The following is a 25,704-nucleotide window of genomic DNA, read 5'->3' as shown; positions in this document are numbered from 1 at the left end:
TTAAAGGTGATGGATGTGGACATACTGTACTAGGCCCTGAAAGTGGAACCCTGACGTCCATAAACTACCCACAGACCTATCCTAACAGCACTGTTTGCGAATGGGAGATCCGTGTAAAGATGGGAGAGCGAGTGCGCATCAAATTTGGTGACTTTGACATTGAAGATTCTGATTCTTGTCACTTTAATTACTTGAGAATTTATAATGGAATTGGAGTTAGCAGAACCGAAATAGGTAGGAAATTTTCAATACATCATTGCCCCAAGTTTTAAAACTGAAGCAGTGTTTGATACTTAACATTGAATAACTATGCTGTATAGGATATGTAGGAAATTATTGAAATGTGTGGAAATCTCAAAGTTGAATCTTCTTTTGGGAAGAGAAGATTCTTATCTGTTTATTCACTTTTCTAATAAGCCTGTGTTGGTACATTTGCAACAAGATGCCACTCTACTGCTTCTGAGGAGGAGGAAGTTAATTATCTTTTTTTGTTCATTTTGTTTTTCTTTGATCATTTTACTTGCAGTTAAAGAATGTAAGTGTAATTCATGCTTAGGAGTCAGTATATCATGGTAATTAAGAGCATGGGTTTTGGATCCAAACTTCCTGATATTAAATACTTCTGCTATTAGCTTGCTGTGTGACCTCGGGCAAGTTACCTTATCTCTGTTTCCTCACTTGTAAAATAGGGCATGAACTAGTACATGTAAAGTGCTTAGAACTGTACCTGACATATAATATATGCTTAGTAAATATTAGCTGCTGTTGTCTTTATTCTTAGCTAAGAGCAGCTGGTTCTCAATTATGGCTGCATATTAGAGTCATTTGGGAAGACTTTTAAATAATACTATATACCTGTCCCCATTCTAGAGCAGTTCAATCAAAATTTATTCGGTGGGATCCACACCTCAGTGTTTTTAAAGCTACCCAGGAGAATATACTTTGAGGTCAAGTTGAGAACCTTTGGCTTAGAGAACAACCTTTCTCTGAAGCAGGAAACAGCAAAATTTGTAAGGCTGTCTTGGTGAGATAACATTATAACATAAAGAACTCTAAAATTCTCTGTGAGTTTATTTGGAAAGACTTACTGATACAGGTGTGTAAAATGTCTTTCAGAACTATAATTGGAGCCCACTATCTTGTTCTTTAAGCATCATGTTCATCTTCTGGCCTCCTCTCTGTCTCTAGTCAAACCCTTCATCTCTTCTCCACTTTTTAGCCTCTTATGTATGAGAGGAACAATTCCTGGCCTGCTTACCTGGCTGCTGATTGATAACCTCTGTTGTCTCCCAATCAACTCTTGATTAACCTGGGTGCTTGATTACGACGATTGCCACAAATATATGGTCTCGGATAAGCTTTTAGAAACTCGAATCGCCTGAGGATCTAGAAAACACTATTACTATAATACTGATAGAAGACAGTTGCATATTAAGTGCCTCCTGAGGAGATGCAGTAGGGAGTAAATGGTACCACCTCAGCAGTCTTGAAACAATAATAAAAAAAGTGAACCACAATCTGATCATGCCTCTAGCAGTTTACATGAAATAAAGGAGCTAGAGAAACACACTTTATCAACCATAAAGACTCCTTTTTAAAAAAATGCCACTTATATGTAAAGGAGAGGAGGTCGAGGGAACTGTCGTTCATTTAGAGATACATCTTCCAAAAGCAGTGTGTGGACCTTGTGACCTTGTTTAGGTCTTGATTCAAACTAACTAACTGAGAGAGGACATTTTTGAGAAAAGCAGAATCTCAAATTCTGTGGTAATGTTATATTTTGTGTATTCAATATCTGATTTGTTAGAGACACTTTGAAGTTCAAACAAAACGTCTCTGAATTGTTTTTAAATATTTCAGAGAAAAAATGGTAAGAAGAGGGCAGGTGAAACCAGAATGGCACATGGGTGAAGCTGAGCCATGGTCACATGGGAGTACATCTCTCTACTTTGATGTAGTTTTGAAAATTTCCATATTGAAAGTGCTTTTTGTTAAAAAGGAAAACCATAGGATTATGTATTTGGACAATAAGTAGTGTCATGTTGCTAGGCAGGAAGAGTGGCATGGGAAAAAAATTGAGCACAGGTTTTAAATCACTCACTGGGTTCTTCTCATCATAGCTCCAGGACTTACTTGCTGAGAATTCTTTCTACAAGTCATCAGCCCAGACTTCAAAGTCATCATCAGTACTGTAGGAAGAGTAAATGAAATAATATTTTGCAGTGCTTGGGGTGTAGTAGGTGTCTACTACTCAGCTCTCCCTTATTTCCATTGGTTTTGTTTTTCCTTATTCTCTCTTCATACAGGTGAATGGAAAGCTGTAGAAAGGTCAAGGGGACCGAGTGATGATGGTTCCTGTTGAGCTTTAGTTCTGCTCCTCCCCCCACCATCACCACCTACCGTATATCCACTGGTCCTCCATTTGGGGAGCAGTTTGTGGTTAGTGGTAGAAAAGTAACTTTCCTGACATCGCAGAGAAATAAAGGTCATTCAAGAATAACTGTTCTGGTTAAAGTAGATATGCCAGGAATTACAGAATAGAAACAAATACATGTGGGTATCAAGATTCCAGTGATTATGGTAAAGAATCCTCTTTTTTGGGCTTCCCTCTTGGCTCAGTGTTTGAGAGTCCGCCTGCCGATGCAGGGGACACGGGTTCGTGCCCCAGTCTGGGAAGATCCCACATGCCGCGGAGCGGCTGGGCTCGTGAGCCATGGCCACTGAGCTTGCGCGTCCGGAGCCTGTGTTCCACAACGGGAGAGGCCACAGCAGTGAGAGAGGCCCACGTACCGCAAAAAAAAAAAAAAAAAAAGAATCCTCTTTTTTCTATATTGTCTTTTTTCAGGGTCCCTTCTGAACAGAAGCAGGTTCAAATGAGCTGCATTTTCCTATAAAAAAAAGTTTCCTGTTTTGGTATAAAGCTTAGATTTTTGGTTTTTTTCTCTATAGGTGTTAATTTTAGGGACTTTTCTCCCCTGAGAGATGGTATTATGGAATAATCAAGAAAAGAAAATGAAAGGAAGAATCGTTTCTCAAGGAATCACTTTTTAAATCATAAATTCATTAGAATGTGTTTTAACTGATAAAGCACTTTTGGACAGTTATTTTCTATTTTTTTGGATTGAGCAATAATGTGTAATATTATTTAAATATATGAGTTTATTATGATTTTATATAACAACTTTCTAAATAGCTAGACTGTCCAGAAATCTTTGTGAAATTAGTGTAGTCGTACTCATTTCACTGACAAACAGGATGTGTTTGATAGAGTTAAGATTGGCTCTCTAGGTCTGTCCCTTTTTTAGGCAGATTGTATTGGAATGAGAAAGTTCCATTGTGCCTTGAATTTTACTTTTCCATTTTGATTATTCTTTAATCCCCGGTGTCTGAGACATAGTGGTTGCTCTGTAAAGATGAAAATTAAAGTAAAATCATTCATTATTAATCTTAACTTTTTCTGTACATATATAAATATATATCTCCAAACTATTTTGCAACTTGTTTTTTTCTCTTTTAATACTTAGACATGTTTTCATATTGGTCCATAGACATCTACTAGCATCATTTCCCTGATGGATATTGTTGATAACTAGTCCAAAAATGAAATTTAAAACCATATTAAAAAGAAAAATCTTTGCTTATGTGTAACCTTTTCCCACTCTATTGTATGTATTTTCTTCCTAGATTTTGCTTAAAATTTCCATTTTAGATGAACTTTTTTGGGGATAAGGGATATTGTGGATGGATCTCTAAAAGAGGAGCTAAATATTTTAAAACCTAATAGCTATTAAAGGAAAATGCATTCTGTAGAAGAAATGTAAATGTGTCCGTGTGTTCAAAGTTATATTTAAAGATGTACATTCTGTCTTACACCTTCATCAAAGTACCTTTTAAAGTTGTCTCTTAAATCTTCAGGTGACATTTACAAAGAGGGAAACTGAGGCCCTCAGGGCTTCATCTGGTAAATGATTCCGTGTCTCTTGTGTTTTCAGAAAAGTTTCTCTTTCTGTATTGTTTGTCCCCTTTCTCTCTAATATGCTTAGGTCTTCCTAGTTTAAGAGAAAAAATAAATTTTCTTTCTCTTTACCACCAAACCTCTTGAAAAAGCTATAGTGATGATAATATTAGGTATTTAATGATGATAATGATTGCTAATATTTTTTGAATTCCTATTCTGTAGAGGCTCAGGCTAATCGTGAAAATAACTACCATGCATGCAGTGCTTGCTATGTGCCAGGTACTATTCAAATTACTTTTATCAATTAACTTATTTAGTCCTCACAAGAACCCTTGAGATAGATACTTTTATCACCCCCATTTACTACTGATGAGAGAACTGAGGCACAGAGAGGTTGAATAACTTCTCCAAGGTCACATAGCTAGCAAATTGCTAAGTGGGATTCAAACCTAAGCAGTCTGGCTCCAGAATTGGTGTCTTTTACTGTAAGCCCTTGACACACTTGATACTATTGAATCCTACAAGAATCCTGTACATTATTCCCATAAAACAGATAAATAGAAGATCAGAGAAGGTAAGCAACTCGCCCAAAGTCATATAAGCAGAATTGGGACTTGAACTAAGGTGTGGCTAATAGCAAAGTCCATAATCTCAACTACTAGGCTATAGAGTAATAGATACCAGCTATTACTCCTTAATCTTTTACTACATGGTCTCCTTACTGCAAACTGTTGAAAATAGCAACTTTTTAATAAACATTAACTTTTTCCTTTTAGCTATTTATTTTGGCATACTTTTTTTTTTTTTTTTGACCACGTGACGGCTTGCGGGACCAGGGATTGAACCCGGGCTATGACAGTTAAAACCCCAGAATCCTGAACACTAGGTCACCAGGGAACTGCCTATTTTGACATAATTTTAGACTTAATAGAGAAGTTGCAAAAATGGGATAATTTCCATAAACATTTCACCCAGATTTTCCAAATGTTACCATTTTATCACATTTGCCTTATCCCTTTCCCCCACAAGCATACACTCTTTTTCTAAACTGAGAGTACTTTCAAGCATGATGTTCCTTTACCCCTGTATATTGTGTTTATTTCCTAAAAACTAGGACATTCTCTTTACATGACCACAGAACAGTTGTCACAATTAAGGAAATTAACATTGATGTAGGACTGAGCTACAGGAGCTGCTGAAATTTCTCCAGTTGTACAAATAATGTCCTTTATAGCAAAAGAAATTCTCAGACTATGTATTGCATTCAGTTGTCACATCTTCTTAGTCTCCATTACTTTGGAGATGAAAGGAGTGGACAGTTCCTTGGTCACTCCTTGTGTTTTGTTACGTTGACATTTTTGAAATAGATAGGCCAGTTATTTTGTAGGATATTTCTTAATTTGGATTGTCTGATGTTTCTTCATGATTAGATTCAGATTACAGACTTTAGCAGGAATGCCACAGATGTGTTCTCAGTACTTCCAATCAGGAGGCTCACAATTTTGATTTGTCTCATTACTGGTGATGTTAACTTTGATCTATTGACTAAGGTGATATCTCCCAGATTTCTACACTGTAGCTATGTTTCCCTTCACAATCAATATGCATATCGTGGGGAGACTCTTTGAAATGATGTAAATACTCCATTAATGATTCTTTTCTGAATCAGTTGTTATTATGATAATTGTCAACGGTGGTTTTCTTATGTCATCATTCCTTTTATGTTGATTAGGTTTTTCTTCCCTACTGAAAAAATGAGCTTTTCCTTCTCTCCTATTTATTTGTTTGTACCAGTGTGGACTCATGGATTCTTGTGTTAGTCCGTTGTTTATCATCCTTTACTATCATTTGTTTTGATTCTCAAAGTGTCCCAAATTTCCATTGAGAGCCTCTTCAAACTAGCTCCTGTCTGCTTTTGTGATGTCCTCATCATTTTTTAAGTACTTCCTTCTGGTCTGGCACAGGATTTTCTAGATTTGTCTTCTACTTGTCCTGTCTCAACCCTGAAATCATCCATTTCTTCAAGGAATCCTGTTTCTTTTTAGTGGAAAATGGTATTAGAAATCAATATCTAGTCTGTAACTTCAGGCCAGTTGGCTGCCATGCCCTATTAGCAGATAGATTTAGTAGATAAATATATGTATATATGTACTTATGTATATACAGGTACGCACATTATATCTTTTTATATTTATCTACCTATATTGATTAAAAAGCATGAGTTCATACTGATACCTTTAATCCTAATCCAGCTTCACCAGGTTCATTCTGTTCCTTCCCTTTTCATACTGGTAATCACTTCTCTGACAGTGAGGTATCTAGCTCCTGTTGTCTACAGTATATGTACTTAGTTCACTTATTTGTTTAGTGCTATAATACACTGAAAATAGTTTCAGAATTACTAATCCATGCTTCTAAATCAAAGAAGCCTGCTACCTAGAATCCATACTTGCTTAGTCTTAACCTGAGGACCTTTAATCTAAATACTGTGTTCAGTACTGCCTGGGCTAGATTTCCCCCACCACCTCCTGCCCTCCAGTGTGGTTATGTTATTATCCATTTGTAGTACGGTTTGGTTCATTGACTTCTGTTCATATTCCATTGTAGGCTTTTTCTCTAGTTAGTTTTCTTTTTATTTTGTTGAGAATGTGAAACATTTACATGGTTCTCAAAGTTAGAACTGTACAAAAAGATATACTTAGATGAGTGACAGTCCTTCCTACTTCACTCCATATTTTCTGTCCTTTCCACCTCATCTCCACCCACCCCCTGTAGCTAACCAGTTGTATTAGTCTTTGTTTTATCTTTTCTGCTTCCTTTTTTATACAAATGATATATTTAGATTTTATTTCCCCTTATAAAAAAACCCTAATATACTATTGATATTCTTTCCTACTTTGTTTTTTCTCCCACTTAACAATGTATCCTGGAAATCATTCCACATCAGTTCATAAAGATAGTCCTTATTCTTTTTACAGCCACAGAGAACTCCATATTGTGAATGTACTGTGGTTCAACCACTCATTTATATCTGGATATGTAGATTGCTTCTGGTATTCTATGGTTACAAACACTGCTGCAATAGATAACTTAATGCATATGTGTTTTTGTATTCTTGGAGGTGTACCTTCAGAATAAGTTTCTGAAGTGTAGTTATTGGTTCAAAAGGTAAGTGTATACATAGATTTGTTAGCTATTGCCAAACTCCCCTCTACAAGGATTGTGCCAATTTACATTTCCACCAGCAGTGCATAAAAATGCCTGCTTTTCCACAGCCTTGCCAACAGAGTGTGTTGTCATGCTTGGTAAGTTTTGCCCACTGATAGGTGAGAAATGATATCCCAGTATAGTTGTAATTTGCATTTCTCTTACTATGAGGAAGGTTGGACCTTTTATTTTTTAAAATTTTTACTGAAGTATAGTTGAATTACAATGTTGTGTTTAATTTCTGCTCTACAGCAGCGTGACTCAGTTATACATATATATTCTTTTTCATGTTATTTGCCATTATGGTTTATCAGAGGATATTGAATATAGTTGCCTGTGCTTTACAATAGGACCTTGTTGTTTATCCATCCTGAACCTTTTATTTATATGTTGAAGGACCATTTTTTTAAAAAACAAACATTGTTTGCCCACTCTTTCAGGTTTTTTGGTCTTTGTTTCTCTTAGGTATTAGGAATTCTTTTATCTTTTAGTGATATTAGCCTCTGTGTGATATATGATGCAAACACTTTCTCCTAGTTTGTCAGTTGTCTTTTGACTTTGTTTATGAAGCTTATTTATAGTGGGGGTTTTTGCCATGTAAAATTTTTTAAATGTAGTAAATTCATCAGTCTTTTGCATCTGGATTCTGAGTCATATTTGGAAAGCCTCTCCCTATATCCCTGTTAAACGTAAATTTACCCATGTTTTCTTTTGGTACATTTATGTGGTTTCTTTTTTTATATTTAGATCCCTGGTCCACTTGGAGATATTCTCTTTTACGGTATGAAGTGTAGATCTAATTGTATTTTTTCCAGACGACTAACCCCTTGTCCTAGCATCAGGCATTTAAAAGTCTGCCTTTGCCCCAGTGGTTTGAAATACTACCTTTATCATATACTCAAATTCTGTGTGTACTTGGGATCTGTTTCTGGACTTTCTGTTGTGTTCCACTTGTCTATTTAGTCATATACCAGAACCTCAGAGTTTTAATTATAGAGGCTTTATAGCGTGTCTTAATGTCTCATATGGGTAGTCTCCCATTATAGATATTCACTTCTGGCATATTCCTGGCTATTCTTGCCTGTTAATTTATCTGTCAACTGTCCAACTTCATAAAAATGGTTGTTGGTATTTTTTTAATTGGGATTATATTGTTTGTAAATTGTCTTTATGATGGTTGAGTCATCCTGTTTAAGAATAAGCTGCTTTTTTTCCATTGTTCAAATCTAATTTTGTTGTCTTTCAGGAGTGTTTAAAACTTTTTCTCATGTAGGTTTTACATATTTTTTGCTAAAATTATTCCTAAATATTTTATCTTCTTTGTTGCTATTGTAAGTGGAGGTGTTTTTGTTTTGTTTTATTTTGCCACTATGTCCTCGAGTTTCTAATTACATGAAGACTGTTGATTTCTATATGTTGACTTTATATCCTGCCACTTTACTGAGGTTTTTTTTTATTTTATTGTTTCAGTTAGTTTTATCACTCACTTTCTAGGGACTTCTGGGTACACAATCACATCTGCAAATAGAGTTTTACTACTTCTTTTCCAATTCTTATGCCTATGATTGATTTATCTTATCTAATTACATTGGCTAATACCACCAATCAATACTATGTTAAACAGTAGTGGAGATGATGGGCATCTTTTACTTGTTCCTGGTCTTAGTGGAAATGTTAAGTGTCTTAGTCAGCTTAGACTGCCATAACAAAATACCACAGACCAGGTGGCTTCAACAAGAGAAATTTATTCTCGGTATCTGGAGGCTAGAGGTCCCAGAGGAGAGAGATAGAAAGAGCCTTATTCTCTCATGTCTCTTCTTATAAGGACACTAGTCTTATCAGATTAGGACCCTACTCTTAAGACCTCATTTAACCTTAACTACCTCCATAAAGGCCTTGTCTCTAAACACAGTCACACTAGGGGTTGAGACTTCAATGTATGAATTTGGAGAAATACATTCAGTTCATAACAGGAAATATCCCTTGATTTCTGTTTTCTTGAGTGTTTTTCATTAGGAAAGAGTGTTGAATTTTATTGGAAAGCTTTTTTTGGCCTTTATGAAGATGATTATATAATTTTCTCCTTAGAATCTTTTAGTATATGTGTTATATTAATGGATTCATTAATATTGAGCCAACTTTGTATTCCTGAAATAAATATCACTTGATTATGATGTGTCATTCTTTTAATATGGTATTGGATTCTGTTTCCTAATATTCTGTTTAGTATTTTTACATAAATATTGATAAGTGATAATTAATGCACAGTTTGTTTTGCATTGTCTTTATCAGGTTTACGTATCGATGTTACATATTAAATAAAAAGTTTTCCTCCTTTTCACTTATCTGGAAAAATTTAGAGAGCATTTTACTTAACAAGCTAGTTTTTGAAGATTTCACTCTGTGAAACCATCTGGACCTGGTGCTTTTTTGGTAGGGTAGGTCCTTAATAGCTTTCTTTAGAGGAGAATGATCTGTTTCAATATTCTGTCTCTAAGTAGTTCAGTTTCAGTAAACTATTTGCCAGGCAAGTTACCAGTTTCACCCAGGTCTTCAAATTTATTTGTAGCAGTGTCTACAAAATAGATTCTTATGATTTTTTTCCTAATAGTTATTTCAGTGTTTTTTCACTGGATATTTCCCCCCATCATTTCTTGTTTTGTATATTTGTGCTTTTGCTCTTTTTTTTTTTTTTTTTACCACTTTGTTAGCTAGTGGTTTGTGTATTTTGTTGATATTTTTCAAAAAATAGATTTTGATCTATTAATTATAGTTAGATCTGTTCTTTTTCTGTTTTATGCCTTACTAATCTCTGTTTCTAGTTCCATTATTATTTCATTTTCTTCTATTATTTTCCTCATTATGCTTGCTTTTGGCTTATTTTTGTTACTTCTTCCTAGCTTTTAACCAGGAATTTAATTTATATTTATTCTTTCATTTTTATTGATAAAATTATCTAAAGCTGTGGATTTTACTTTGGTCACATATTTAAGACTGATATACCACAGATTGATTTATAGTATTATTATTTTTTAGGAATTCTTTAATTGTGTTTTGTATTTCCCTTTTAACCACTAATAATTTTAATTGTTTATTATTGGATAAATAATAGATAAATAGATTTACTTCAGTTGGAGGTACCCTTCTTTGTTACTGTTAATAATTTTTAGTTTTATTGCATTGTAGTTGGAAAACATTGTAATATTTCTACTTTATGGAACTTGCTTATATTTTATGTATAACCTAAGATATAATCTTTTTTGTGAATGTCCCATGTATGCTTGAGAGGAAGGTTTATTCTGTAATATTAAGATATAAAGTTTAATACGTATCCAAAATATGTCTTATTATGCTGTTTAGGTTTTCTATATCCTTATTTTTATCCACTTGATCTCTTATTAGTGTATCTTTTTTCTTTTTTTCTTTCTGTATTTCTTTGGGTTCTTTTATAAAGATGATTGCAGTGTTATTGCATAGCTATTCATAATTATAATGCCTTCATTTTAAATCCTGTCTTCTAGCATTAAAAAGTTTCTCCTTTGTCATATTTAGTTCTTTTTAGTTTGCATTCTTCTGTGTCTGACATTAGTATCACATACACACTGTCCTCCTTATCTCTTATTATATTCATTTGCTTGGTATACCTGTCTGCTCATTCCTTTATTTTTAGCCTTGCTGAATCATTTTGTTTTGGGTGCGTTATTTTTTTTTTTTTTTTTTTGCGGTACGCGGGCCTCTCACTGTTGTGGCCTCTCCCGTTGCGGAGCACGGGCTCCGGACGCGCGGGCCCAGCGGCCACGGCTCACGGGCCCAGCCGCTCCGCGGCACGTGGGATCCTCCCGGACCGGGACACGAACCCACGTACCCTGCATCGGCAGGTGGACTCTCAACCACTGCGCCACCAGGGAAGCCCATGTGTTTCTTATATATAACATATTTGGGGGTCTCATTTTGTGAACTAAATTGAAAAAAATTTTTTAAATAACTGAGTTAAGCCCGTTTGCATCTGTTTGTAAAACTGAAAGCTTTTTTGTCTTAACTCTATCATATTAGTTTAAGTTATAATCGTGTGTATTATATTTGCTGTGTTTATTTCTTTACATTATTTTCTTCTATATTTAAACTTCTTTTGGAGTTTAATAAGCTTTGTAGTTTAAGTGTTAACCTTCCAATTCTACTTTCTTAAATACCTCTAATCCCCTCTTGTCTTCATCTTTTACTATCTGATTTGTCTATTTTTAATGGTGTCTTTTAATTCCTACCAATTGCCTGTAACTCCTATCTATTATTCATATAACATTCAATGAACTATTCTACTTTCCTTCCTGTTTTACTCTGACAGACACACAAAATTAAGTAAGTTCATCTTGAATAGTATCCTTAAGAAAGGCTTATGGGTACAGGTTCTTGCATGTAAAACTCAAAAACCTTGAGAGTCAGCTTGATTTGATATATAAGTTCTTGGTTCATGTGTTCATTCTTTGAGTTTAAAAAAAAAGTCCTCTTCCATTATTGCCTGGCTTTTTATATTGTTTTTTGAGAGGTTTGATACTAGTTGAATTCTCTTGCCTTTATAAGGTATTTGATCTTTGTATCAAGGCTGTAAAGTTTCCTTATTTATCTTTAAAGTCAAATAGTTTTACAAGGATATGTATTGAAATTTATCACTGTGAGTTAGTGTTCATTGTATCTAATGAGCTCTTTCAGTATGTACAGTCTAGAAAGTTTTCTTAGATTATAGTTTTAATATTATTTCTCTTCCATTGTCTTGTGTATCTTTTTTAGATGCTTAATTGTAAGAAAACTGGACCTTGTTTGCCATTTCAACCACATTCATTTCAACCACATTCTCACTGATCCTTTTTACTTTTTAGCCAAATGCATACTGCCAAATGCATCTGCCACTCCATGCCCACCACCAGTGTATGAGAGTACCAGTTATTAGTCTCTGTTTTTTCTTTTTTCACCCTTCTAGTTTGTGTGTACTGATATCACATTGTAGCTTTGCCTTGAATTTACCTGATGGCTAATGGTATTGTTCTCTTTTCATTTATTTATTAGCCATTGAATATCTTCTTTTGTGAAGAATCTTGAAGTTTTTTATACATTATTTTCTATCAGATGATTATTTTCTTATTTGTAGGGGTTCTTTTATATATTCTGGTTATGGATTCTTTTTAGATATATTTATTACAAATATTCTCCCTTTATATAGCCTTCGTTTTTACTCCTTTATTGGTATCTTTTGCTAAGCAGACATTAACTTAATTTTAATGTTCACAGTAATTTTTTTTTTATGGTTAGTACTTTTTGTATTATCTTCTTAAATCTTTGCCCACTTGCAGGTCATGAAGATGTTCTCAAGGTTTTCTTCTAATGCTTTATTGTGTTCCCTCCTGTACATTTATATCCTCAATCCATCCAGAATTGATCTTTGTGTAGGATGTGTGAAGTAGGAGTAAAAGTGTCAAGGTACATTTTTCCACATGGACTGTATTCATTTTAAAACGTGCAAATACTGGATCTGTCATTTATTCATGAAAAAAATAACACTGAAGTAGCCACCTTCCCTGAAATCAAGATGCACAATGACTTTATGGTGTTGTAGAAAAACATACTCGTAAAGTAGTCACCACTATCTTATAGAAGGAGAGGCAAATCCATTCTTAGAGATATTACTGAATTCCTTTTAAACACAGTAAATATTGTTACTTGTCCTTTTAAATATATACCCAATAGTTGAATTGTTTAAAGGGAAATTAGATCTGTACCCTTCTATCGTTTTCCTCTGCAGGTGAATTTTTGTTGAAGCAGCCAAAGCTAATACTAAATCCAGCCAAAAACAACTTATTGTTAGTCACAGCATAAGAGGAATCATTATGAGAAGACATCCTAGTCATTCAAAACGAGAACACAAAATCACTTGAAGCCGGGCAGCTAAATTTTACAACTCAAACTCGCTCTGGCCCACCAAGCACAAGGCAGTGATCCTTGAAGCCCGACTTTTTAAAGAAACTGTACTGATGGATGTTATTTAATGATAGAATCTTCTCTAAACATTTTCTGGGGACTGCAGTGGCTTCTGTACTTTAGAGGCTTCAGCTGTGCACTTGCCCTGTCCCACTGCACTAAGTTTTCTGAGGGCAGCACTGTGCCTATCTGGTTTCATCACTGAATCCCTAGCACATACCTAGCTCAGTGCCTGGATATTCAGTAAATTAGTTCCTTTGGGAATTCTAAGTTTTGTTTTTGAGATTAGAGGTGCTTCTGTACATGGGCCCTAAAAAGCTGTCCCCAAGTCTGTTTGTAAATTGAGTGATGTTCTCTAAGCAAGTTCCATTTCTATTAGAGGTGGACAGTTGATGGTGCTTTTGCTTTCTCAAATAATTCCCCATTCTTCACCTTATCTTTCTAAGTTGCAAGTTCCTGAAAGGAGCATTGTTCCATGGCACACCTCTCAATAGGTTAAATGATCTTCCACTTAGTTGAGAACATAAATCAGGTTTCTTAAACTTTATGACAATATTAACCCCACCTCTAGTCAATCTGAAATCAGATGGATCTCTCCTCTCTTTTGAATACAGAGTATTTTATTTACCATCTTCCAGAGCTTAATTTGTTGCTGTTCATCATCTACCTAAAGTGTAGTTGGTATGGGTATTAGAAGAGGCATGATATCCTTAAGATCTCTAAGCTCTATTCAGGTGGATACGTATATACTGCCAACAGAGACCAGACAGGTAAAATAAACGAGTGAAATGGACTAGGTTATAATAACAGCATTGCCACAATGATAAGTGATAACTGAGCTTCAGGACTGGGGACATTAGGGAATGGTGGATGCTATGGCAAACTGGAGTGTGACTTTTCCCTTTCAAAAGGGACGTCCATTACTTAGGTACAACCACTTGGAAAACTAGCCCAGGTTTCCTTCTTTTTTTTTCTTGTGGTGTTTTAAGAGAAGCCAGAAATTCAGAATTTATGTGGAGTTTCCAGATTTTTAAAATCTTGGCAAGTACTTCAAACATTTTTGAAATAGTTTAGGCTCAAAACTATACAGGCCAAAAGGGCAAGTAAAGTACATCTGTCTGCTAATTGAGGGCCCAAGCCATATATACACTCCAATTTGCATACTATAGTACTTATCTCAGATTTGATCATCCAAAAGCAAGGTATTCTTACTATACACCAAAGTAAATTTCACATTGTATTAGTTTTCTGTTTTATAACATTACCACAAATTGAGCAGCTTAAAACGTCAAAATTTCTGGAGTGATGTGGCCAGGAACCAAGAAATGCCAGCATCTTCTAGAAGCTGGAAGGAGCAAGAAAGTGGATTCTCCCCTAGAGCCTCCAGAAGAAATCAGCCCTGCTGATACCTTGATTTTAGCCCTGCAGATGAAGCAGATCCTGAAAGAAGAGCAATAGAAGAAACATTGGTTTGCTGTTGGTTCCATGACCCAGTGGAAGAGGAACACATGCAGTCAAAACTCCAGAGAAAAGTATGAGAGAGCATCTAAACGTTCCCAGAAGGGTGGAGAATGACTAAGAAAAGCACCAACAGATGTAACAAGATAAGGAAATGGAAGAGCTCATGTGGATCAATGACCAGGGATGGCTTTGGGTCAGACACTCCTTCCCCACTGATATATGGAATTCACGTAGTTCTAACCTATATGCCATCCTTGGGAAGACGAGAGGGTGAGTGGAAATTTGGATCTGAACTACATTAAACATGAAATGACTTAGAAAATACTAAATTGATCAAGTCTCTGTATAACTGACTCATTTGTGTGTTCTACTATCAGGGACATGGGTGTTGAAAACTCAGAAAAGGCTGTAGACAAAGTTTACATGTATTTTATGACTGATTTTTTTGCCAAAAAATATTCTGAACAGACTAAATTCTTAGATATATTGTAAAAAAAAAAAATTCTATTAAAGTGGGGAAAAAGACATTAAACTTGGAAATGTATTTTTGTTTTTATTGATTCTTTGGAAAATAACCTTTTGGGGTCTAGTACATAGAAACTGTTTGTATTTGGATATTTAGTTATGCAAAATAAAAGCCAATCTTGAATGGAGGGGAAAAAAACAACAAAATTTCTTATCTCAGTTTCTGTAGGTCAGAAGTCTGGGCTTTGCATGACTCGATTCTCTGCTCAGGGTTTTGCCTGGCTGAAATCAAGATATCAGCTGGAGATGCGGTTCTCATCTTGGCCTGAGGCTTCTCTTCCAAGTTCACTGGTTGTTGGCAGAATTCACTTCCCTGCAGTTATAAGACTCTGGTCCTCATTTTCCTGCTGCCGATCGGCCAGGGACTGCTTTCAGTTCCTAGAGGCCGTCTGGAGTGCTAGCTCACCACCTAGATGTTTGCTTTCTTTTAGGCCAACTGGCATGCGTCTCTTGAATTTCCAGTTCTGTGACTAACCAGAGAAAACACTCACTTTTAAAGGGCCTACCTGACTAGGTGAGGCCCACCCAAGAAAATCTCCCTCTTGCCATATTTGTAATATAGAAGTAGTTAATTTTTTTTTAAAGCCAGGGGTCAGGGGTAGCATAAAAGGATCACATACCAGAGGAAATTCTAAAAGTCAGTGCACATTGGAAAAATTTAGCTTCACTAGTTAATCAAGAAAATAGAAAATTACGAAGTTTCTTTTATCTCTAATACTACTGGGGGCAGAATAAATTGATACAGCCTTTCTGAAAAGCAGTTATGTAGGTGTGGTTTATGTTAAATAAGAGCAAGTATATGAATTGATGAATAAAGAGAGAATACTGTGCTTTTGTGTGTATATATACACATACACATGTGTGTTCATTTAATGATGGCTGTAACCCTATGAGATAAATAGTACTATAATTTTCATTTAACAGATGGTGAGAGCCAAGGCATTGAGAGGTACCCTTTAGAGTGTTACTAGTGGTTATCTTGGTGTAATAGGATTATATAAGAATGATTTTTTTTCTCCTTATATTCAAAATTTTTATAAAGTTTATAGAATTTTTAAAAGCACTTATAAACAGGAAAAAAAGTGGTAATAAGGCTGCCTTGAAATAAACTCTCAACCTATATTGGAGGTAGTGATGTAAATCAGTGTAACTCTTTTGGAAGGCAACATGACCCTGTAATTTTAAAAAATCTGGCCTCAATAATCATTTTAAATATGGGGAAAAAAAGGCTGTGCATATGAACAAATCTATTGCATCATTATCTAAAATATGGGAAAAAATAGAAACCTGAATTTCTATGGTAAAGGAATTAGTTATATAAACAATGACTTTTCCACTTAGAATTATTACAAAGAGATTATTGGTTCTAGCTCCTGCCACATTTTCCTGGGCCCCTGAACTCTATTTCCTTTGGAGCTTTCATGGACTTCTTAGCCACTTTCTCCTCAAAGGCTTCTTCCCACTCTACCGCTGTTTAAGTTTCCTGTGGTGTTGACAGCCATGCACCCAACCCCCTCCAGCATCCAGGCCTTCACATAGATGATCCACTTAACATCTAACATCTCTTCCCATTCAGAGATACAGCCTTTCCTTCTCCCAGAAGGCAAGAGATTTCTTCTCTCCCGTAGTAGACTCTAGATAGGTCATCTCAATTCTCACAGCTCCTTCTGTTTCCAAAGGATCACACCATTCTTTCTTTCAGATTTATCACCATCTCTCCGTGCCAGTTTACCCTAGGATGTTTGCACCTTTTAGCCATTATGAATAATGCTGCCATGAGCTATCCTGTACAAGTTTTTATGTGGACATATGTTTGCATTTCTTTTGGGTATATGCCTAGAAGTAGAATTGTTGAGTCATATGGTAACTCTGTGTTTAACCATTTGAAGAACTGACAGGCTTTTTTCTGAAGTGACTGTACCATTTACCAGCAGTGTATGAGGGTTCCAATTTTTCTATATGCTTGTCAACACTTGTTATCTTTTTTTATTCTAGCCATCTTAGTAGGTGTAAAGTGGTATCTCATTGTGGGTTTGATTTGCATTTCCTTAGTGGCTAATGTTTTTTTTTTTTGGTGTTACACAGTGACATTTGTCCATGATTGTGGTATCATACAGAGTATTTTCACTGCCCTAGAAGTCTTCTGTGCTCTGCTTATTCATACCTCTTCCACAACCTCTGGCAACCATTGATCTTTTTATTGTCGCTATAGTTTTGCCTTTCTTGAATGGCGTATGGTTGGAATCAAGCAATATGTAGCCTCTTCAGATTACCTTCTTTCACTAGTGTTAGTCATTTAAAGTTCCTTCATGTCTCTTCATGGCTTGATAGCTCATTTCTTTTTAGTACTGAGTAATGTTCCATGGTCTAGATGTACCACAGTTTATCCATTCACCTACTAATGGACATCTTGGTTGCTTCCAAGTTCAGACAATTATGAATAAAGCTGCTATAAACATCCATGTGCAGTTTTCTGTGTGGACATAAATTTTCAACTCCTTTGGGTAAATACCCAGGAGTGTGATTGCTGGATTGGATGGTTAGACTGTTTAGTTTTGTTAGAAGTCCACAAACTGTCTTCCAAAGTGGATGTACCATTTCGCTTTCCCATAAGCAGTGAATGAGAGTTCTTGTTGCTCCACATTTTCACCAGCATTTGGTGTTGTCAGTGTTCTGGATTTTGACCATTCTAATAGGTGTACAGTGATATCTCAATTGTGTTTTTAATTTGCATTTCCCTGATGATAGATAATGTAGAGCATCTTTTCATATGCCTATTTGCCATCTGTATATCTTCTTTGGCCCATTTTTAAATTAGGTTGTTTTCTTATTGTGGAGTTTTAAGTGTTCTTTATATATTTTGGATAGGAGTTCTCTATCAGATGTGTCCTTTACCAGATACGTCTTTTGCAAATATTTTCTTCCAGTCTCCGGCCTGTCTTCTCAATCTCTAGACATTGCCTTTTGCAGAGCCAAAGTTTTTAATTTTAATGAAATCCAGCTTACCAAATATTTCTATCATGGATCCTGCATTTTCTGTTTTATCTAAAAAGTCATAACCATACCCAAGATTATCCAGATTTTCTCCTAGGTCATCTTCTAGGAGTCTGGTAGTTTTGCATGTTACCTTTAGGTCTGTGATCCATTTTGAATTAATTTCTGTGAAGAGTATAAGGTCTGTGTCTAGATTCTTTTTTTTTGCATGTGGATGTCCAGTTGTTCCAGCACAATTTATTGAAAAGACTATCTTTGCTCCATTGTATTGCCTTTGCTCCTTTATCAGTTGACTGTATTTATGTGGATCTTCTGGGCTCTCTATTCTTTTCCATTGATCTGTTTGTCTATTCTTTGACCGGTAGCACACTGTCTTGATTACTGTAGCTTTATAGTAAGTCTCGAAGACAAGAGGTGTCAGTTCTCCAACTTTGTTGTTCTCCTTCAATATTGCGTTTTCCATTCTGGCTCTTTTGTCTTTATATATACTTTAGAATCTGTTTGTAGATATCCAGTAACTTGCTGGGATATTTTTCCAGATTTATTGAGAAATAATTGATATGTATCACTGTGTAAGTTTAAGGCATACAGCCTGATGGTTTGATTTGCACACATTGTGAAATGATGACCACAATAGGTTCAGCTAACATCCATCTTCTCATGTGTGTGTGTTTATATATGTATATATAATAAAAAAGAAGAAAAGAAAAAAAATTCTCCTTGTGATGAGAACCCTTAGGATTTACTCTCTTAGCACCTTTCCTATATATCATGCAGCAATGTTAACTATAGCCATCATGTTGTGCATTACATCCATAGTACTTAATTTATCTCATCACTGGAAGTTTGTACCTTTTGACTACCTTCTTCAAATTTCCCCTCCCCCCACCCTCCACCTCAGGTAACCACAAGTCTGATCTCTTTTTCTATGCGTTTGTTTTTGTTTTCAATTCCACATATAGGTGAGATCATATAGCATTTGTCTTTCTCCGTCTGACTTATTTCACTAAGCATAATGCCCTCAAGGTCCATCAGTGTTGTTGCACATGGTAGGATTTCCTCATCTTTTATGGCTGGGTAATATTCTTTTGTGTGTATATGTACCACAACTTCTTTATTCATTCATCCATCTTTGGGCACTTAGTTTGTTTCCATGTCTTAGCTATTGTTAATAATGCTGCTGTGAACATGGCAGTGCAGATACCTTTTTAAGTTAGTGTTTTTGTTTCCTTTGGATATATTCCCAGAAGTGGAATTGCTGGATCATATGGTAGTTCTGTTTTTAATTCTTGGAGGATCCTCCATACTGTTTTCCATAATGGCACTACCAGTTTACAGTCCCACCAACAGTGCACAAGGATTCTCTTTTCTCCACATCCACACCAGCATTTGTTATCTCTTGTCTTTTTGATGATCGCCATTCTAACAGGTGTGAGGTGATATCTTTTTGTAGTTTTCATTTGCATTCCCCTAATAACTAGTTATGTTGAGCATCTTCTCATGTACTTTTTGGCCTTTCACATATCTTCTTTGGAAAAGTCTATTCAGGTCCTTTGCCCATTTTTTTTATTGCCTTTTTTTTGGCCGCACAGGGCGGCATGCGGGATTTTAGTTCCCTGACCAGGGATTGAACCCATGCCCCCTGCAGTGGAAGCATGGAGTCTTAACCAGTGGACCACCAGGGAAGTCCCCTTTGCCCATTTTTTAATTGAGGTGGTTTTTTTTGTTTTACTATTGAGTTGTGTGAGTTCTTTATATATTTTGGATATTAACCCCTTATCAGATACATGGTTTGCAGATATTTTTCCCATTCCACAGGTTGTCTTTTCACTTTGTTGCTGGTTTCTTTCGCTCTAGGGAAGCTTTTTAGTTTGATATAGTCCCACTTGTTTATTTTTTATTTTGCTGCTTGTGCTTTAAGTGTCATGTCCAAAAGATCATTTCCAAGACCCATGTCAAGGAACTTTTTGTTTTTTTTAATTTTTGGCTGTCTTCATTGCTGCGCACGGGCTTTCTCTAGTTGCGGCAAGTGGGGGCTACTCTTCATTGCAGTGTGCAGGCTTCTCATTGCAGTGGCTTCTCTTGTTGCGGAGCACTGGGCTCTAGGCACATGGGCTTCGGTAGTTGTGGCTCACGGGCTTTAGAGCTCAGGCTTAGTAGTTGTGGTGCAAGGGATTAGTTGCTCTGCGGCATGTGGGATCTTCATGGACCAGGGTTCGAACCTGTGTCCCCTGCATTGGCAGGTGGATTCTTAAGCACTGCGCCACCAGGGAAGCCCCTCAAGGAACTTTTTATGCCTTTGTTTTTTCTTCTAGAAGCTTCATGGTTTCAGGTCTCACATTTAAGTCTTTAAAAAATATTTATTTATTTGGCTGTGCCAGGTCTTAGTTGTGGCACACGGGATCTTCATTGCCGCATGCGGGATCTTCATTGTGTCATGCGAGATCTTTAGTTGTGGCATGCGGGATCTAGTTCCCTGATCAGGGATGGAACCCGAGCCCCCTGCATTGGGAGCACAGAGTCTTAACTGCTGGACCACCAGGGAAGTCCCTCACATTTAAGTCTTTAGTCCACTTTGAGTTAATTTTTGTGAGTGGTATAAGATAAGAATTCAGTTTCATTCTTTTACAGATGAATATCTAATCATCCCAACTTGCTGGCACTTTTATTCAGATTGAATCTATAAATTAAGTTGGGAAGAACTGACATCTGGACAACATTTAGCCTTCCTGTCCATTAACATGGAACATCTCTCCATTTATTTAGTTCTTTGATTTTGTTCTTCAGAGTTTAGTAATTTTCCTCATGTAGAACTTATACATATTTTGTTAGATTTATACCTAAGTATTCCATTTTGGGGGGTGCTAATGTAAATGGTATTGTGTTTTTAATTTTAAATTCCACTTGTTCGTTGTCGATATATAGGAAAGCAAATGATTTTTGTATATTAACCTTGCTGTAATCACTTATTAATTAAAGGAGTTTTTGTTATTTCTTCTAGATTATCTACACAGATGATTGTGTCATCTATGAACAAAGAGAGTTTTATTTCTTCCTTCCCAATCTGTATGATCTTTTTTCCTCTTTTCTTGTCCTATTATGTTAGCTAGTACTTCCAGTATAATGTTAAACAGGAGTGGTGAAAAGGGACATTTTTTGCCTTGCTCTTGATATTGGGAAAACTTTTAATTTTTTACTATTAAGTGTGATGTTAGCTGTAGGTTTTTTTGGGGAATGTTCTTTATCAAGTTGAAGTTCTCCTCAATTCCTAGTTTTTTTAATCATGAATGGATGTTGGATTTTGTCGAATGCTTTTTCTGCATCTATTGATTTGATCATGTGGTTTTTCTTTTTTAGCCTCTTGATGTGATGAATTGCATTGATTTTCAAATGTTGAACCAGGCATGCAAGATTTTCAAATTTTGCATGCCTGGGATAAATCACACTTGATCATGGTGTGTAATTCTTTTGTACATTGTTGAATTGTATTTGTTAATATTTTGTTGAGTATTTTTACATCTATTTTTATGAGAGGTATTGGTCTGTAGTTTTCTTGTAATGTCTTTGGTTTTGGTTTTAGGGTAATGCTGGCCTCATAGAATGAGTTAGGAAATATTTCCACTGCTTCTGTCCTCTGAAAAGAGATTGTAGAGATTTAGTGTGATGTCTTTCTTAAATGTTTGATGGAATTCACCAGTGAACCCATATGTGCCTGGTGTTCTCTCTTTTGAAAGACTATTAATTATTGATTCAATTTCTTAAATAGATATAGGCCTATTCAGATTGTTTACTTCTTGTATGAGTTTGGCAAGTTGTGTGTTTCAAGGACCTGTACATTTCGTCTAGGTTATCAAATTTGTGGACATAGAGTTGTTAATAGTATTCTTTTATTCTTTTTAGTATTATGATGTCCCCACTTTCATTTCTGATATTAGTGATTTGTGTCCTCTTTTTCTTAGTTAGAGGCTTACTGACTTTCTTTTTAAAGAGGCAGCTTTTAGTTTCATTAATTTCTCCATTGTTTTCCTGTTTTCATGTTGATCGATTTCTGTTCTAATTCTTTTCTTCTGCTTACTTTGGATTTAATTTGCTTTTTTTTTCTAGTTTCCTAAGGGCTAATGATTTTTCAAACATTTTTATTTGCCCAGAACATGGATGCTTTTAGACTATAAACCAGTGTGTCATGGGTTTTATGGTGATTAATATTTGATTAGCTTTTATAATTATATTTTTCTATATCCATATACTGTTTTTTGAAATTCTTCTCTTATTTATCCATGAGAAACTTCTAACAAATTTGGCTGGCTTTGAGAGCCATCAGCAGAACCTATAATTGTTGGCAGTTAAATGCTTCTTGTTGATTCAGGAGTACCTTTGAATAACCAACTGGGGAAAGCAGTTAGAGAATTAACGAGTATATTGGCCCAGATTAAGGATGAATTTTCTTCTTTCTTTCCCAGAGTATTTTGCCAAGTGCTTGTATTACTTGTATAATGGGTAAAACCTGTGATCAAAGGCAAGCCAAGTGAGGAGAGATACCATCATCCTGGCTGGGAATAAGAGGTGAAAATAGGTGTTTATCTGGTATATATTGATCTCACTTAAGCAAGGAGAGCTGTTGTACTTTTCTTTTCTTCTTGTTATTTTTTTAAATTGGGATTCTTTATGACTGCCTATTGAGTTTCACAGAAAAAGAGGGGTTTTAAAAAAATGTTCTGTTTCTACCACAGATTGAATTTATACACATTTCAGATGACAAGAGAACTCTAAATAAACAAACAAGAGGTAAAACTGCAATGCTAATAGAAAATACTTTTATGATTATGTCTATATTATAAAAGGGTTAAAAATTTTTTTGTTTCACTTCAAGAATATATTTTTGTCAATTATTTATTTTCATAGAGCACTTTCACTTTTAAGTCTAATAACTTGGAATTTCCTAGTATTCGTATACATGATATAATTTTTATAAAGTAAGGATACTTCTGTGTGTCATGATCATATTCTTTATGATCATTTAAATATGACCTTTTTTGTTTGTATCTAAAAGTATCTGAAAAGTCAGTATTTGTACTGAGCACCTTTATGAGCCTTGTAATAAAATCCTTAAATGGCAAAGAACAGCTAGTGCTGGTAAGCCCAGCTGAACCTATTGTTCATTTTTACAAGAGTTAACTGGTTTATGTAAAGATTCTAGCTGATACAATTTTTCTTCCTTTTACCTATTCCCACTGGGCCTTAAGATTTAATGTGATGGGCCCTGGCTCTGCACACATTTGGTTTTGCTAACAAATTATACAATGTCTAATATTTTTAGTATTTGAGATAATATTTGGAATAACATGAAGTACATATTATATTGCTCTGTTTTAATATTAGGTCATTATTTTTTAATATTCAAAAATAATACAGTATTTAATATTTGTCCTATTTACCAGACTGTTTCTAAGTTATTTAGTATTAAACAATCTAAAGACTTAATCATCTTTTCTTCTTGTATATTCAGATAATAACTGTTATAGGGTTCTTTGTTGTTTTACTTGAAAGTTAAAAATATTGATAGCTATATTTAAATTGCATTCCATATTTAGCAATAGAAGGCTTTTTTTTTTTTTTTTTTTTGCACAGTAGGTGTTTTTAAAGAAAGAATGAGCAAGGACTTCCCTGGTGGTACAGTGGCTAAGACTCCACGCTACCAATGCGTGGGACCCGGGTTCAATCCCTGGTAGGAAACTAGATCCCACATGCCGCAACTAGGAGTTTGCATGCTGCAAATAAAGATCCGGCACTCGGCAACAAAGAGCCGGAGTGCTGCAACTGAGACCCGGCACAGCTGAATAAATAAATATTTAAAAAAAAAAATAAAGAAAGAAAGGATGGGCAAGACATATATTTTATATTGAACACCATAGCAAACACCTAAGACCTGTGTGTGTGTGTGTGTGTGTGTGTGTGTACACGCGTGCGTGTATGCACACCTTGATGTTTGGTATTCAGTTTTTTCAGCTGTCAGAAGGGGCATGGAATAGATCTCTGAAGTTCTTGTTCTGCTGTGTCTGATTCTGTGACCTAGTTTTTCTTTGTGCAAAACACCTCACAATAAAAATTGTTTTAATGTTTGCATTTATTTTGAAAGCTTTATCGAGATACAATTTATATACCATAAATTTCACCTATTTTAAATGTATAGTTTGATGAGTTTTAGTATATTTATATAGCTGGGTGAACATCACTAAAATGCAGGTTTAGAAATTTCCATCACACCAAAAAGTTCCCTTGTGCCCATTTAGAGTCAGTTCCCACTTCACCCCTGGTCCCAAGCAGCCACTGATCCTATGTTTTATCTTTTTTTTTGCCTTTTCTAGAAATATCATAAATGGCTTCTTCTATTTAGCATAATGTTTTTGAGGTTCATCATTTTTGTTTTGGGCAAATAAAAGATAACTAGAAGTGGAATTGTTGGGTTGTATGAAATGTATGATATGTATATTTTATGTTTAACATGTTAAGAAACTGCCAAAATTGTTTTCCAAAAATGGCTGTGCCCTTTATGATACCATCATCAGTGTATGAAGGTTTCAGTTTCTCCACATTCTTACCAATATTTGGTTTTGTCAGTCTTTTTGATTATAGCTAATCTAGTGGGTATGTAGTGGTATCTCCTCATTAGTTTTAATAATGCATTTCTTTAATGACTAATACTGTTGAGCACCTTTTCATGTGCTTATTTGCCTTGAGTGTGTCTTCTTTGTTAAAGTGTCTGTTTAAATCTTTTGCCCATTTAAAAAAATTGGATTGATTGAGTTACAGGAGTTTTTTACACATTTCAGATGTGAGGTCTTTATCAGATTAATGTTTTGCAAATATTTTTCTTAACCTGTCGTTTTTTTCATTTTCTTAATGGTGTCTTTTAAAGAGCAAACATTTAAAATTTTGATAAAATCCTAATTATTAATATTTTTCTTCAATGGATTATGCTTTCGGTTTTGAATCTAAGAAATCCTTGCCTAACCCAAAGTCACAAAGTTTTCTTTTATGTCTTCTTGTAAGAGTTTTATAAGGTTAGCTCTTAGAGTTAAATCTATGATCCATTTTGACTTAATTTTTGTGTATATTGTGAAGTTCTAAGTTGTTTTTTCATATTGATATCCAACTGGCTTAGTACATTTGTTGAAACGACTGTTCTTTCCCTGTTGACACTTTTGTCAGAAATCAGTTGATAGTTGTAAGTAGGTTCATTTCTGGACTCTCTTCTGCTCCATTCAGATTAATGTAGATATTTGCCCTTACAATGATGCCACACTCTTCTTGATTACTGTAGTTTTATATAGTAAGTTTAAAAGCAGGTAATGTAAGTCTCTCTACTGTCTTCTTTACTAAAATTATTTTGGCTATTCTATGTCCTTTGCATTTCCATATACATTTTAGGTTCAACTTGTTAATTTCTAAAAAAAAAAAAAACCTAAGATTTTTTTTTTTTTTTTTTAAACCTAAGATTTTGATATGGATTGCATTGAATCAGTAGATCAATTTGGGGAGAACTGACATCTTAACAATATTGAATCTTCTAGTCCATGAACTTGGTATAT

The 25,704-nt window shown here is 35.2% G+C and overlaps 1 protein-coding gene across 1 annotated transcript in view; it reads left to right on the top strand.

Moving 5' to 3' along the window:
* The window catches only part of DCBLD2 (discoidin, CUB and LCCL domain containing 2), an 87,321-nt gene that overhangs the window by 18,619 nt on the left and 42,998 nt on the right, over window positions 1–25,704 (top strand). The window contains exon 2 of the mRNA XM_089910447.1: window positions 7–234. Within this exon, the coding sequence (XP_089766573.1) occupies window positions 7–234 (228 nt within the window). The remainder of the gene's footprint in view (window positions 1–6; window positions 235–25,704) is intronic.

The sequence above is a fragment of the Delphinapterus leucas genome, chromosome 4 (genome assembly GCF_059928025.1).
Source record: "Delphinapterus leucas isolate spDelLeu-1000000601 "Yukka" chromosome 4, BTC_Dleu_Yukka2, whole genome shotgun sequence".
Lineage (NCBI taxonomy): Eukaryota > Metazoa > Chordata > Mammalia > Artiodactyla > Monodontidae > Delphinapterus > Delphinapterus leucas.
Note: the sequence above shows the minus strand (reverse complement) of the source record. Positions and strands in the feature narration are given on the sequence as shown.